Consider the following 16,874-nt stretch of genomic DNA (forward strand, 5'->3'; position numbering starts at 1 on the left):
TGTGCTGAGGGGGAACAGGCTCACTACCACCACCTGGCCACCTGCACATGGATTTGTTACCCAGAAAGCCCAGCACCAGACCTAGTACATCCTGAGCGCTCAGCCAGTATTTGTGCAACCCAGGAATAGGCCTGGATAGCTCTTCTGAAACCAATCCCCTCAGAGCAGGAGGGTTTGGACCACACCTTCCATACTCTGTCCCTCCTCCGGGAGCCTTCATTTGGCGAGGCTGGGAGTGCAGTGTGATGATGTGTTAATGCAGTCACTCTGTGCAAGTCTGACTCACCCTCAAGGGGCTTGTCAGCCGCTCCCTGGAGGAGACAATCAGGAAAAAAAAACAAAAACTGAAATGTAGAAAAATTTGGTAATTTTTCTTCATTTTTGTTTGTTTCCTTGTTTGTTTTAGCACCACTTTGTTGCTGTGTTACCAGCCTCATTAAGTAGTGTGGCCTGTGTGCCCAAACACCTGGGTTCAAACAAATCCTACTTGCTACCTGTGTGACCTTGAGCCAGTTTTTCCCTCTGGGAAATGAGGATAGTAAAAGTACCTACTATGCAGAGCTGCTGAGAGAATGAAGGAATTCGATGAGTGGAGAGGGCTACATTTATTATTATTATTATTATTATTATTATTATTATTATTACCAGCAGCAGCAGTGGTGGCGGGTACCAAGTCCACTGCTCCTTCCTGGGGAGTCCCCATGAGAAGGCAAGGACGCTCTGAAACTCCAGGTCACATCTCCATTTTCCTGTCTGTGCGTCACGCAGCCCGACCTTTCTGGAGAAGTCTCTTGGTCCCAGGCCTGAGGCAGATGGTGGCTCTGTTCATATATAGACGGGACTCTGCTATTTTTGTTTTCCTGAAGGGACAGAGGTTGCCCTCGCCGCAGTACAGGGATGATGTCCAGCTCCAAGGAGGATGCGCTGGCGGCTGAGCGAAGGAGTTGGTGTTCCGGAGCGAGGAAGCTTTGTCAGCTTTCTGTTTGCATGAGCGAGAACCGGGAAAGGAGGGACGCGGGGAGGGGAAGGGACTCAGTGTTTCTCCTTCCACCTTGAGAAGCTGGCCTCACTGAGCCACGCCCGGTCTGGCCCGGTGGCCTTTCAGCACAGCCCTGCTATGGACATTTGGTCCATGTAACTTTAAACAAGCATTTCCCAAGGAACAAGGTGACTTTGTCCCCCTCCCCCCCGCCCCCCCATTCTTCCCCTTCCATCCTGCAAGCTGGGAGGTGAGCAGGATGGAGAGAAAAGAGCATTGTTCTTAACCCTGTTTCACAGCTCTAAGACTGAGAGGGAAAACATGGAACGGAAAACAGGAATTATTGTCTCCTCTGGTTTTTCTCTAAAAATATAAAAGCAACCCTGAAACTATGATCCAGACCAGCGGTCAGCAACCGGTGGCCCATGGACCACTGGTGGTCCGTGAGGTCCAAAAGGTTGGCGACCGCTGATCCAGACAATAGACACTACATGCTTTCTTTCTTTCCGCACGAAAATATTTTATATGATAAAGAGCTAAAATGCTAATTAGACCGAACAGCAGAACAACTGTCCGGAAGACCTTCCGGATGAAGCCGGGGCTGTGAGGGCCGAGCCCCTTGCATGAATTTCATGCATTGGGCCTCTAGTTTTAAATAAAAGATCTGTATTTCTAATCTCTAAGAGCAGTGAACTGTTGTCATTCCTGAAAAGGGGAAGAGCAGGACCCAGAGGGTTAATCTGCCTGACTTTGCCTTTCCAAGGTTGATTATCAAGTTATTGGCTCTATGTCCAGAGTGATAGCTTAGGGCATTGCTGCCCAACAGAATTTTCTGCAAGGATGGCAGTGAGGAATAAGACGTGCACGGCAGCCACTAGCTATCAGACACTGCAAGTGTGGCTACTGTGACTGAGGAACTGGGTTATTTTAATTTAAAGTCAACTCATTAAATTTAATGTAAAACTTTTAGATTTTGACTAATTAAATTTAAATAGCCACTGTACTGGATGGGGCTGGGGAGCAATGTCATTACACCTGCAAGTGGCAGCCACAAATGCTGGCTGAATGCATAGTATCCACACAAGAGGGGAAAGGGAAGGGAGACAGTCTCAAAGTCCTGAGGAGCAATTTTTGTCTTCCACAGAAGCCTTGGAAGAAGAAAATATTCAAAGTTTATGTTTTCTTAATATTTGGGATGACCATATTTGCTTCATTTTTCTGCCCTGAGAATAATGGTCTATTTTCTTAAATAGGAAAGAGGTCAAAGACCACATTAGAACACAAAAGTATGTTATCTCCTAGCATAGATAATATTTCTACCTAGAAGTCCTTCCTTTAAGCCCCAAATTCCAGGGTAGGATGACTTATTCTAGGGTTCTGACGTGACAACCCCGGGACTTGGCCAGACCTCCAGTGAGCGAGAGCATTAGGAATGAACGCTGGAGTGGTCATAAGGCTGCGCCCGTGGCCAATGAGCCCCAGGGAACTGTGCAGATGGCCAAGAGCAGGGCAGCAACTGCAGCAATGACATCTCTCAGGTCAAGGATAGCGGGTCCTGTGACATAATGCTGGAGCATGAAGCAAATGCAGAGTGTAGTCAGAGAACCCCTGAAACCAACAAGCAAGATCAGCGTCAACCCAAGGACAGTGAGGACAAGTACGAAGGACTCACACTTGGATTTGGGCCCAGAAGATCACATTCCTGCAGTGGGGGGAGTGGCTGTTAATAATCGTGTTTGAACACCTACTATGCATGGGGGATGTTGCACGCATTATTGCCAAGATTATAAGGCAGATGATATTATTCTCATCTCATGAATGAAGAATTAAGACTTAGGGTGATGGAAACAATATTCTCCTGACTCAGCTGCCTACTCCTTCTCAGGCTTCCTTTTGAAATCTCTTCTCTACCAGGTCTGTATATGTTGGAATTCAGGGTCCCCTTCTCTTCTCATCCTCTACTCACTCAGCACAGTATTAACTACTCTCTGGGGTCTTCACAATTTCCTCTCCAGCCTGAATCTCTCCTATTCAAGGAATGGAAACCTTAACCAAGAGAATGGACAAGGAAGGAACTCACAGACGTTAATATTACATTTCTAATTTCTCAATTAGAAAAGCAGGAGAACAGACAATGATTTATAGGACTGCTTTGAATTTAACCAAGAAAATAGATAAAGGATTAACTGGCCCAATAAAGAAAATGGGAGAACACATGAAATTAAAAAGAAAATATTTTAAGAGGCCACTTTGCTCAAAGCTATGTTGGCCCTAAATGAAAAATAAAAATGTCAGGAAAATATTTATTATAAAATTTTTCACTATAAGAGACTATAATAACTGGGGTTACGAGTCTTAGCAAATAGAAAAATAGGACCTCACTTAAATGTGAATTTCAGGTAAATAAGGGTTATTTTTAGTATGTCCCATGAAATATTTGGGATACTTACACTAAAAAATCACTGGTTGTTTTCTGAAATTAAAATTAAGTTTTAAAATTTAAATGTCCTGCATTTTATCTGGCAGCTCTACTAAAACTAATAAATTACCTTGGAGCTATGTGAAGAACTTGTCAAAGGCTGAAAAAGCATCATGGTAAGATGTTTTCAGGTGAATGGTAAGAGTCTAATTCAAAGGATACTTTAACTCTACTTAAACTATTCCACAGTATAAAAGATTAACACTCCTTAATTATTTTTATAAAGTTGAAATACACTGAAACTAAGTCTGATGATAGTAAAAAAAACAGCTGTGGACACATCTGTTAGGAATATCCATGACCAAACCTTAACAGTGACATTAACAGATATAGGGGAATGATATATTTTTTCTTAAAATTGACTGACTTTTAATGAAAAAAGTAACTGAAGAAATTTATCGAAAATGATTTTACCAAGTTTTCTGTATTTTTCCCGTTTTAACATGCTTATTTATATTATGTACATAATTCTAAGTTATAAGTCATTTGTATAATAGATGTTACTTTTTGGAATCATATGAAATTAAAACTCATTATTTTGAAAGCACTTGTAATGCTATTAGATAAGAGAAAAATATGAGGCATCAATTCTTCATCTGAGGACACAAAATTATGACTATTTTTAGACAATGTAGTTGTTTACATAGAAGATGAAAAAGATTCAATGTGAGGGAATTTCATTAGCAACAGATAATTCAGTTAGGTGGACTGGTTTCAAAATTTATATCCACATTCAGTAGCCTTTCAATAAACAAACAGTATTTAGTTATTCAATATAATAAGGCAAACTATTCTATCTAATAAAAGAGTAATATGCAAGTTGACCACCACTCAAACACACAAGATGGCTGCTCCCATGTGGACACAAGATGGCCCACAAGATGGCTGGCAGGGGAGGGCAGTTGTGGGCAATCAGGCCAGCAGGGGAGGGCAGTTGGGTGGGACCAGGCCTGCAGGCGAGGGCAGTTAGGAGTTACCAGGCTGGCAAAGGAGGGCAGTTAGGGGTGACCGGGCCTGCAGGGGAGAGCAGTTATGGGCAATCAGGCCAGCGGGGGAGCAGTTAGGCATCCATCAGGCTGGCAGGGGAGTGGATAGGGGCAATCAGGCAGGCAGGCAGGCAGGCGAGCGGTTGGGAGCCAGAAGTCCCAGATTGGAGAGGATGCAGGCTGGGCTGAAAGCCAAGCGCCCCTCCCCCCACCACACACACACGAATTTTGTGCACTGGGCCTCTAGTCTCATTTATAATAGTAAAAACTAGAACACTCCCTGGCCCGTGTGGCAGGATTGGGTGGAGCATCGTCCTGTACACTGAAAGGTGGCAGTCAGGGCACATACCCAGGTTTCGGGTTTGATCCCAGTCAGGGTGCATGCAGAATGCATCTGATGGATATTGCTCTCTCCCTCTCTCCCTCTCTCTCTCTAAAAACAAAACAACTGGAGAGCATTATGCTAAGTGAAATAAGCCAGTCAATGAAGGAAAAATACCACATGATCTCACTCATTCATGGATAATAGAGACCATTATAAACTTTTGAACAATAATAGATACAGAGGCAGAGCTGCCTCAAACAGATTGTCAAACTGCAGCGGGAAGGCCGGGGAGGGTTGGGGGGCAGGAGGGAGGCGGGGGTAAGAGATCAACCGAAGGACTTGTATGCATGCATATAAGCATAACCAATGGACATAAGACACTGGGGGGTAGGGGAGGCCAGGGGATTGTCAAGGGCGGGGAAAAAAGAAGGACACATATGTAATACCCTTTGTAATACTTTAAGCAGTAAAAAATAAATAATAAAAAAATAATAAAAACAAAACAAAAAAACAACAAAAAACCCAAACAAAACAAAAAAACAAAAAACATCCAGGTATATACAAAACCTAGATTTTTTTTAAAATAACACTTTCTTGAAGGACGTAAAATCGGATAAATGAAAAGATCTATCATATTCTTCTTAGGAAGACTCAATCTTATAAACACATCTGTTTACCACAAATTCATGCATAGATCCAATGTCATCTTCTTCAAAATACCAACAGTAACTTTTATAACTTGGCAACATAATATTACTATTATCTGGAAACATAAACTACATTGATTCCTGCCCAACACTTTGGGGGAAGATACTCAAGAAACTGTTTACCATGTTTACATCTAGACAACAGAAGTGAGGGATAAGGAGTTAAGCCAGTGACTTAGTTTTTATTTTATAACCAACTATACTATTTAAATTTCAGTAGGTGCACATATTACTTGTGTGAATAAAATAGCAGTTGTTTATTTAAAAAGAACATTTCCAGTTACGTAAAGTAGTGATGGCTAACTCTCACGGCTCCATAGACTCACTCAGAAAGCTCTAACAGCACAGAGTGCTCAGACCTCACCGCCGGATTCTCATGCACTTGGTCTGGGATAGGACCCAGGCTCTGGTATTTTTTAAAAAGCTCCCAGTGATCCACATGTGTAGCCAGGGCTCAGAGTCACTGGGGTTGGGACCAGCATGAAATGTGGGTGCGTGCATGTACGTACCAAGTTATGATCCAAGCCAAGGCATATCTCTTTCTGTGGGATGCAATAAAAACATGACCCAACAATTCAAGTCATGTTCTACTTTTATTTTCAGATCTTTTATTTTTTTATTTAATTTTTAAAATATATTTTATTGAGTTTTTACAGAGAGGAAGGAAGAGGGATAGAGAGTTAGAAACATCGATGAGAGAGAAACATCAATTAGCTGCCTCCTGCACACTCCCCACTGGGGATGTGCCCGCAACCAAGGTACATGCCCTTGACTGGAATCGAACCTGGGACCCTTGAGTCCACAGGTCAATGCTCTCTCCGCTGAGCCAAACCAGTTAGGGCTATTCAGATCTTTCTCAAAGTTGAGAAAGCTATGAAGTTGCTTCTGATGATGGGTGTGTGTAATGACTTGTCTACAGAAAATGGAAAATGAAGAAAAAAAGGATTTGTGGGAACATTTTTTTTTTTAACCAGCTCAATACTACTAAAAAATGGAGTATGTAATATTGAGTTTAAGGTTTTTTAATCAGTGAGTTATTTATTTATTTATTTCTTCTGAAGGAAGATACTACAATCTTCCACACAGAATATAGATTGAATTGTGAAATAAGTTTCCATCAGTCCCAGTTTCCTAAGAGTGAGCACAAATGTCAAATGACTCTTCAAGTTTCAGACAGCTACCCAGACATGCAAATTCAGATTTTGAATAACTGTTGTAGACTGTTCAGTTTAAGAGCACTTTCCCAGAGCTGGATAAATAAATGTCACTTTTCTTGAAACTGTGCTTCCTTTAAGTCTTTGCACCTTTCTATCAGACAGATTTCATCGTTCACCGTGGCACTAACAAATCACATTATTAACCTTTTGCTGTGAGAATTATTAGTTGAATAATTTTTTGCATGGCAGGACTACCAAGCATAGCAATGTGAAAAATATTCACATTTAAAATTCTTATATATGTGTAATAAATATTAGAAAATGCCTGAGCTAAAATTAATGCATCTGGCAGTATTTAATATTACCTGCTTGATGATAATTTTACTTAATCACATTAAAAGTATCGTTGATTACTTTGGGTTAATGCTACTTAGAATCTGGAGGTTAAAAAAAAAAAAGTCCAGACATTTCCAGGTAACAGATTTTTAAATTGCTAACATCAAACTGCTTCTCAAAATAATATTCCCACTCTTGAGCCAGCCAGTTTGCAACATGTACTGAAAGGCACCTCTGTGTAAAGGATTGTTCTAGGTCCCTGTAGAAGACCATCGCTGCAGCTTCCGATGGCAGAGCAAGAACAAAGATCTAGAAAGAATCACAGCAACACCTGTGCAGGTATGTGTCATGTGAATCACACCTAAATGCCAGGAGATTCCCTCCAACGGTATCACCTGACCAAAACTATGTGATTGGTAAACCAGCAAGGTCTCGTTCCCATTACCCGAGACCCTAGACTTTTGTCTCCTTATCCCCTCCTATTCATCTTCTTATTTTATGCTTATGGTTCATTCTCTGTCTCCACCACTTGAGTTTAAGCTCTACATAAAGAGACATTTTTATTTCTTTATCCATAGATGCATTCTAAATACATGGCACATACTGGGCTCCCAATAAATATTTGTTGAATGAATAGATTTCATAATTTTCACAATGAACAACATTATGGATATTTGCCTGGGTGAATTTTAACTTTCCCAGCCTAAAAGGCACCAGTGTGTGTGTGTGTGTGTGTGTGTGTGTGTGTGTGTGTGTGGCGGGGGGTGGAGGGGGGGAGGAATCTATTCTTAAAAAAATAAAATAAAAGAGTAAAAAATGTCAGCTATTTGTTCTGGAGGATAACTTTACAAATTGGTTGAAAAATGAAAGAAAAAAGAATCCATCACTAACACCAAGTAACCTGTCTGTGTTTTCCTTTAATAAACTGATTTTTGACTGGCTTAGCTTTCTTTTTTGTTGGAGAAGCCAGGCCAAATGAGATTCGAATTGCTTCTTCTTGGACAGAACAAAACTAAACAAAACCAAGTCCTCATTGCCTTGTGAAGCGACGTGTCAGAGCAGACCCTCACCTCAAACATGGGACGGTTTATAGAGAAGCAGCCGCCCCCGCGGGAGCGCGTCCCACACCCTCCCAGGCACGCAACTAGTTGACGAAGCAACTCAGGCACCTTGGAGAACCTATCCTGTAAACACACTCTTTATTTCTTTGTTTTTAAAAAATGAAACTTGAGCTGATCATAACCAGTAGTTCTTGACATTATTTTCCTACTAAGAGACCTTTGAGACCCAGCATTTCACAGTAAAGTACAGGCTCCTGTGTTTCCAACGGTCCCCGTGGCATTTAATACAATTGCTATCAGTTGCAGTTCAAGGATGGTGAAAATGCACTGTGGGAACATCTGGGTATAACCTGGGATTTCTCAGCACTTCGTGTTCTTCCTGCATCAATTTGCCTTGATGTCTAGGCTCCTCAAACAAAGGGAACACAATCTAATTTCAAATTGAAGTAAATGGGAAATTGATGGGTGTTGCCTTGCAGGTAAAACTGCACACAACTACTCCGATCCCATGAAATAGAACTATTTGGAGGAACAACTCTCAATATTTTAAACTCAGTTTCATTTCTGCACCTTTTGCTTTCCATTCTTTATTTAATGGTGGTTCTTTTTTTTTTTTTTCCTTTTAACCCCACACATCCTTTTGTCTCACTTTTCTCCATCTCTGTGTAATTCCTATGACCAAACAGCAAACAGTGGTTTGGACAGCAAAGCTTTGTCCCTCATACTCTGTGGTGCCGAAGAGAAGGACCAGGCTGTGGTCACCGTGCCCAGAGTCCTCTGCTCTCATCATTTAAGAGCTGAGTCTTCATGGCTGCTATTAGGCGCTCTGGGCTTGCTGGGCATCCCAGCCTGGGCATGTGGGCACCCTGGCATTCCGCAGTGGCAGCCGGGCTGTGTCTTACTGATCACTGAATTCAGAATCCATCATCTGCCTGAAAGAAGTTAGGGTGCAAAGACTTGGGAACAGGCAACCTCACTGAGAAATCAAGTTGTGATTTCCAGTCCACCACGTGGCCCAGTCAGCAAGTTTACTCATTGAACGTGCATGGTAGTTGACCCATTTTCCTTGTTTTCACAGGAACACATTTAGGAGTTCAGCCACCCCAGCGCCTTGCTGCAGCTAGAGACGGAAGGGCAGAGAGACTACAACAAAACACATTTTAAAAGACATATTTCTTGTGAATATTTATACATTCATTTATATCTTTATTCATAGAATATTTAAGGATATTGACTATTCAAGGATCTATTAACAAATAAATTCCTTATAAATATATTTATTAGGATAAGTTTTTAAGAAGAATTTATTTATAAAAGATAATATTAAGAATATATTCATAGGAGCACTTTACATTCAAGAGTATATTTTTCAGTCCTGGGAATTGTAGAGACGAACTGAACATTCTTTAAAATGATATGAAGCAAAACATAACATAATCAAAACTCAATCCTTCAAAAGAAACGAGTAAATGTGGCAAGTTAGCCATTTGCTGGGTGGTGAAGAAATACTTCTAGGTTAGGCACTGAGTAGGCACAGGCCTCGGGATTCAAGCCTGGGCCCCACTGCCAAGCCCAAGTATTTCCCCCTGCACTTCCCAGCTTTGCACCCTCACTCAGCAGATGGAGATTCCACAGGCAAAGGTGACTTGGCCAAGAGATCCCTGGTGTGTTTGAGAGCTGGCACTCAGCCAGGGAAAGATGTCAGCCCACAGCTTCACGTTAACAAGGAGTCGGCTCCTGCACTGTCATTCCTGGAATCTGTTTAGGATGCGGGTTATACAAGGTTAGCACCGAATCACAGAGGGAGAAAACAGATGTTTAGAGTTGATGGAGGATAATTTTTTCTTGGAATGTGTTTGTTGTTGGAAGTGAGAGAAGTTTAGTTTTGCAAAAATTATTTGAAATTATAGGCATTTAAAGACTGTGGTCTCAGAAGTTCTAAACTCCCTTAGGGTTCTTGCTAATGGACTAATTTCCAGTATCATGATGTGTACTTAGGATGTGTTGTACAAATGGTCTTTTGAGGGGACTCTTTCTAATAACCTAGAAGTTTGTTTTGCTTTGTCCCTCAGGTTCATGAGTGGGACTCAGGCAAAGAGGAGGAGAGTGAAGGCTGAGGCTGGTACCTAGAGGCTGTCAAGGCCTTCACATCATCTGGGCATTTCAGGATGCTGCCTGAGGGTGCTAGGGGTCCTCCTGTCAGAGCCAAAGATTTCAACTCATGATGTTGCAGCCTTTCTAGAGAGCCTGGGGAGAGGGAGGGGACCTGGATGGCATGGACTCTGGGTATGGGAGAGCTGAGTCAGGGCAACCAAGGCCCCAAGGGTCTGCCCCGTATGCTCCTGGGCCCCTAACACACAGCCACACTAAGAAGAGTGGGCTCCTGGGGGTCAGGTTTGATGAAAATTCACAGGGTTTGCATGTGGGAGTTTCCTGGAAGAATGTTCAAGAAATGGATTACTGTTGCTGTTTATTCCTGACACCTGTTTGATAGCTACATTAGGTGTCAGGCACCTTACACGTGTGTTTTCGGTTACCTTGACGTACATTAATTGTACATGGCAAATACAATTTGAAAAACCTCTTGGGGTAGGAATTATTTTCTTTTAGAGAGAAGTTACACTTGTTTAGGAAGTTGCAGAACTGAGATTTGAATCAGAGTTTGATTGGTTTGTTTCATTCATGGATGCAACAAATGACTTATCATGTGCCAATTAAATGCCAGATGCTTAAGTGATGACAAGAAGGCCGTGGTCTTTGTCCTCACAGACCTGTGGACTGGTGGGGAGGGAGAAGCAAGTAATAACAATGAGGAGTGAGGAGCAATGTGAGGGGGGGCTCAGCTGCTGTGGGACCATGAATGGGAACCTACAGTCAAGGTGTAGGAGCGTCTACTGGAGAAGGGAGAGGGAATGGGAGAGACCACTTCAGAGGGATCAGCGAATACCAAGGTGAGAGGGGTCCAAGAGAAAGGTAGAGGCAGGGCGTGGCCAGGTGTGAATGCCTTCAGGTGCTGGGGCCACGGAGGGAGCTCTTGTCTCTATGTTCAATGAGGTCCTGTTCGGAGAAGAATTTATAGGCCAGAAATTGACACGGTTTCAGTTTCCTGGCTTGAGCAGCTATTGTGATGATGGTATTGTCCACTTACATGAGGAATACTAGGGTGGGGCCATCTGAGTTACCTTTTGAGTATGTCCAGGTTGAGATATTGGGTGACAAAATGAGGAAGTCCAGGGAGCAGGTAGATAAGTGGATCAAGCTCTTTCTATCTGATCACACATATCTTCTAGGAATACAGTAGTTCAGCCTTAATTTGGCTCCATATTATCCGTTCTGTATTAGATCCTTCTGTTGAAATGACAGGTATTAAATATACAAGCCCAAACCTCATGTCATCCATGAACCTCTACAATGAGCAATTTTTAGATTTTAAAATTAAACTCTCAAGTTACTAACAGCCAAATTTACGTCCCTAAGGAAACATACCCCAAGTACTCAAAAATGGTGACTCATTAGCTGGCTAAACCATGCGGGAAGACCTTTATCCATGCAGGCTGTAAGACAGCCGCCTCCAGGTGTGGCCTGGAACAGGTTATAACAACAGATTCAGGCAGAGAGGTGAATGTTTCATTTTATCGGTTTATTATCATTTAAAATATATTAAAATTTGAACATGGAGAAGCAAGAATTTTAATTGTACACAGCAGAGTACTGAACAAAACAAAACAAAGGTCCACAGAAACAAAAACTTATATCAACCAATAACTTATTAAAATTTCATTTGAGTAAGGATCTAAAGAAATGTAGTATTTGCAACACCTCTTAGAAAATATTTTTTCAGCGACCTACAATTGGAGAAACTCTCCAAGCAGAATTCGTTTTCTTAAACCATAAGACTCTAAATGAAGCAAATGGGTATGGTCAGGCCTGAGTCTCTTCTAGCCACTTCTCTCCTCTGCCCACTAAGAAAAACAGTGGCACTCTACTCCCAAGAGCTCCTGCAGCTCTTACTATAGGTGTGTGTCAGCAAAGAGGTGCTGTGTTTAAAACAGTGGGACTGGGTCCCTGTGGGTAACTTAAGTCTCAGATAAAGTCACTTACACAAAACAAGTAAAGTCTGATCAATCAGAAGTGTTCAAACAAATAACAGATAGCAAGCACCCTTGTTAGAGATTCCCCCTCCCTTTCAGTGGCCTGTCCCTGTAAAGGTGCACACAAGGCCCACATGTACCACACTCCTTATCACACACCAGACAGACTGCTGTGCAAACCCGTTCTTGTGAGGCCCCTCGGAGTGGCAGCCGGGAGGACTTCGGTGCAGGTAGGCGTCTGGCCCACTGGCTAATGCAGGTGTCAGGACAGGCCTCCCTGCGGCCCCACAGACAGCCTGTAGGGCACTGCTGGTGAGGGATCCGCAGCTGGTGAGGGCCTCCCCAGCTCCTGCTAAATGCTGGGGCTGCTTTCATGCTACTCCTTGGAGCCCAACCAAGAAACAATTAATGGAACAAAAAGAATTAACAAATCATGAAAACATGTGCTTATTATTTTTTTTTAAAGACACACATTCCTGAGTAAAGCACACAAAAATCTCATGAAATCTGTTTAAAGCACCAGCCTCTGTCTCTCAGACTCACTGCACCCAGATGGCAAGCCCAAGCCAAGCTCAGACGTCCTGGTGAAAACACCAACAATGTATTTATGAGTTCCATCTTTCTAACATTTTACCATTTGAGAATTTTATGCTTTCAAAATGGGAAATGGCTTCTTTAATGGCAAGGGAGATGAATAAAGGTGTATGTGTGGGTTTCTTTGGTCTGTTTGGGGCAACACATCAGAGCTGAAAGGACCTGCTAAAGGTAAAGACATTCACAGACCTGGGCCTCTGTGTCACCACACTGGCCAGTCATCAAAACCCTCTACACGTATAAGCTGCAGCCATTGAAAAGGTCCAGATTAAATATGGATATGACCGTGGGGACATTAAAATCAAATCAGTGTGGGCCGACTTTATTGCTGAGAGATCCAGGTCACAGTGCGGCGGCAGCTCAGGTGGTGCGTTTAGCCCCTGACCTCTGGGCCTGAGACAGCATCTTCTTCAGTGAGGTCCTGGGAATTCCTGAACATGAGGACAGAATGGTAAATCTTCAGCGCCGGGCCCAGTTTGATCTTCATCACCTTGACGATGTCCGCCTGCGTCAGGAGCAGGAAGGCTTTGCCGTCGATCTGCTGCATGTAGGTACATAAACAGAAATGAAAAGGAAAGCCCACACCCCCTGGTGTCTCCGGGTGCTGAGCTGCTCGGGCTGACCCTGGGGCCTCCCTGAAAAGCTCAGAGCCTGCGGAGGGGGATGGCAGCCCTCACAACCCTAGTCCCATCCATCGCTCAGGACTCTGAAGCGAAGTCCAATTTAAAAGGTGTTCACTCTGCTCAATATGAATTCAATACACACTAACTGCTCCCAGGCTAAATTTCTATTGTTACATATAAAATATCTTGGCCTGAATTTGTATCAAGAGCCTTAAAAATAACCCACTTACATCCACCACATAAAACTCCAGGAATATTCCCTGAGAGAACAATGGGCAGTGCCTGCACTCCAGTGTTATTTATAATAGTGAATTATTAAAAACAACCCAGCATCTCAAAAATAGTAGAAGTAGATAAATCCTGGTCTCACCTAGGATGCAGTACTAGGGCTGTTACCACAATTCATGTCTCAAAGAAACACTTAATGATTTGGGAAATTTTTCATGAACTATTAAGCACAAAACACAATATAAGGATACAGAAAGATCTGTTTCATTTGTTAGATTAAAAGTGCATGACCGCCACGTATACATATCCAAAGTTAAACTATTTAAAATCTTTGTACCAAATGTTAAGGGAAGTTACCTTTGGCTGGTGAAATAGTGGTTTGGTTATTTTCTCCTTTTAACTATTCTGTATTTTAATTTTTTCAATGATAAATGCTATAATAAGCAGAAATACATATAAATGCTCTATTCATTAGCTTTAAAGCATTCTGTGGTCTGCGATGTCACAGCTTCCTGAAAGTCACGTGACGGCAAGGGGCCTCCGTGCAGGCTGCCTTCCCTCAGCCCCCAGAGGCCCAGTGTGGCCTCAGAGGCTGGCCTCTGGAGGCAGTGGGTGACCCACGCCCAGATAACCCAGTCACACAGGCTCTCAGAATGAGTCCTGGGTCCAGAAACAAAAGGACAGACTGAAATGGTTTTCTATGGTAATACCTTCCCATGAACCCAGCTGTGTGGTTCCAACCCTTTTAAATTAATGGTAGGAACCCTAGGTATGAATGTCTCATGGAGGAAGGCGGGATCGCCCAGGGATCCCTGGTGAGGGGTTAAAGTTCTAAGAGTTTTGAAAAGCTTCCTGTGTGTGATGATATGTTGCCTGATGAACTGTCCGCTTGGAGAATGGAGCACCTTTCCCACAGGGTAGAAAGGGAGAGAAGCCCGCTTCCATGCCCTAAGCTGGGCTGGGCTCCAGCATTCCCGGCAACAGCTACTGGCCAGATAGTCACTTGTCCTAAGAATCAGGTAATGATGGTGATGGTGATGGTGATGATAATAACAGCTAAGGTTTATGGAGCGATATCCTATTCTCTTCTACATGCTTGATCTTCTGACAACCCCAGAAGGTGGGTGAGAAAAGCTAGTTAATGAGCCTAATGACTTAGCCGAGGCCACACAGCTCCCAGGGAATATGCTGGGCTTCTGGGCAGGGCTCCTTGGCCTCCAGAGGAGACCTGCTGGTCTAATTACTGCCCTTTATTAAGCCCCAACTCTGGGGAAAGAGCTAGGCTAGGTGCTGTAAACATACTAGTCCTAATCCTTAAAGGGCCCCTTCAGAACCCTGTGTTCACAGAGGGGGTAAGTGATGTGCCCCCGATGACACTGCTGGTCAAAGTGCCAAGCCCAAGTGACCTGACCTGCAGACTAGTGGACATGGTGGGCCTTGGGTGTTGCTCAATGCAGAGTGGCCCGTATGTGTGAGGCTGGGCCACCTACGCCCAAGCTGTGCTGGGCTTAGGCAGAACCAGGGTTTCCACTGGCAGCTGCTCAGACTGAGACTCGAGTGGCCCTGATGCTGAGTTCCCTGAAAATGCAGGGCTCGCCGGGCTCTGAGGGGTCCAGGATCCCAAACTCAGAGTGCTGCCCCTGAGCCATGCCGGCCCTGACACCTGGAGAGGGAGAGTTTATGTTGCACCCCAGAGTCCCCAGGAACAGAGTTCTTGGAGAGTTCTAGAGCAATGATGGAAGCTCCGGAACCGGGTGCATATGGGCTGCACCCTGACTGCTTTCCTCCCCACGCCTGAGGTTCTGCACTGGTGAGCTGTGCTGTAGAGCTGCGAGGACCCAGGAGGACAACTGCACAGGGATGGCTCAGGGCCAGGCACAGGAGAGCCCCTGATGCACAATAGCTATCATTGCTACTTGCATTACTGCTCTGCAGCTGGCCGTCTCTTCTGGGGTCCCTGGAGCTATGGATAGCAATTCCAGGACAATTGGTAAGCAGTTGGTATGTTCATATTGAGAGGAAGAGGGAAGAGAACCCCCCCACCTCCCTGCACAGAAGGATTTCGTGGTTTCTCTGCATCCCTCCTGAGCAGCCCAAGCACCAGACACACAGGACGGTCACTTTCACTCTAGAGCAGACAAGCCCCTCCCTCCGGGGGCAGGCACATGTGGGACCCCTCCCTGCTCTGTGTAGCCTAGAGCCGCAGTGCAGAGGCTTCTGGATGCTGTGAGTACCAACTCCATGCTCGAGTGGTCCACTGGCTCCGCAGGCTGTGAGCCAGGCACCACAGCAAACACCCCAAACCAGACAGGCTGCCTGCAGGCGGGCTGCTGCGGGCTCTTTCCCACCGGGGCCCCCTCTCCAGCCTCCCAAACTGCTCTCATTTCTACGGGAGGAAATGGAAACAAGGCCCCTCTGGGTCTAGAAGCATAAAACAGACATAGACTTGGATATTTCCTACCTCTTTCTTGAAGCACTTTGCATGCTCTTCACCGCCCAGCAGAGACTGCACGAACTCAGTCACCTGCAGCCAGGATGAAAGAAGACTTAAAACATCACCTGAGGTCATTTCCTGGGTTGTAGAAGTTCAACATTGGACTAAAATATACTTCAAACCCCTCCAACACTTGGGATTTAAATAATAACGACCAAGCCACATTAGCTTAGCTCCTCATCTCTCTCCTGGCCTCTGATTTCCAGGCTGACCTACGTGATGACTGTGACAGTCTCCACCTGTGTGGAGATCTGGCATTCTAGAACCTTCTCCACCTGCCCCTCCCACCTGCCATGTGGGCAGGAAAGGGCCAGGGTGAGGAGCTGGTCCTGGCACTTATCCCAGTGACCCTGGGAGCAGGAGCATCCAGCTGCCTCTCGGCAGACCCAAGGCCCAGGCCCGTCTCATCCACCTGAGTGGCCACTTCCTTCCCAGGGTCCGGGCCAACAACAGAGACTCAGGGGATCAATGCGAAGTGAATTCCCATGGAATACCTGACACTGAAGCCCAAAGGGGCTCAGTACCTCACTCACTGCCATGCATGGCCGGTAAGTGCCAAAGACGGTTTTGGAACTAAAGTTTTCTGATTCTTAACCCAGAGTTCTGGAAAATCAGTTTTCTTGGTTCAATTTCCCAGCCTTACCTTTTCCTCCCTCTCCATCCACATGCCCCGAATTCCTTTTACTAAGACCGGGCCGTAAGCTCAGGAAGCCACTGGGTGTTCCCAAGTGATACTTTCGGGGGGTGAGTGAGCAAACGTAATGAAGTATAGACGTCCCACAGCCAGAATGGCAACTGGGTGTGGCCACTCCTG

The 16,874-nt window shown here is 44.3% G+C and overlaps 1 protein-coding gene across 1 annotated transcript in view; it reads right to left on the reverse strand.

Annotated features, from left to right (window-relative positions):
* Positions 1-13,088: 13,088 nt before the first annotated feature.
* L3MBTL4 (L3MBTL histone methyl-lysine binding protein 4) overlaps positions 13,089-16,874 on the reverse strand; it is a gene marked incomplete at both ends in the record, with an annotated part of 280,164 nt that continues 276,378 nt past the window's right edge. The window contains 2 exons of the mRNA XM_081096920.1: positions 13,089-13,256; positions 16,028-16,090. Coding sequence (XP_080953046.1) covers positions 13,089-13,256; positions 16,028-16,090 — 231 coding nt within the window. The remainder of the gene's footprint in view (positions 13,257-16,027; positions 16,091-16,874) is intronic.

This window comes from Myotis nattereri, assembly GCF_964212035.1.
Source record: "Myotis nattereri genome assembly, chromosome: 8".
NCBI lineage: Eukaryota > Metazoa > Chordata > Mammalia > Chiroptera > Vespertilionidae > Myotis > Myotis nattereri.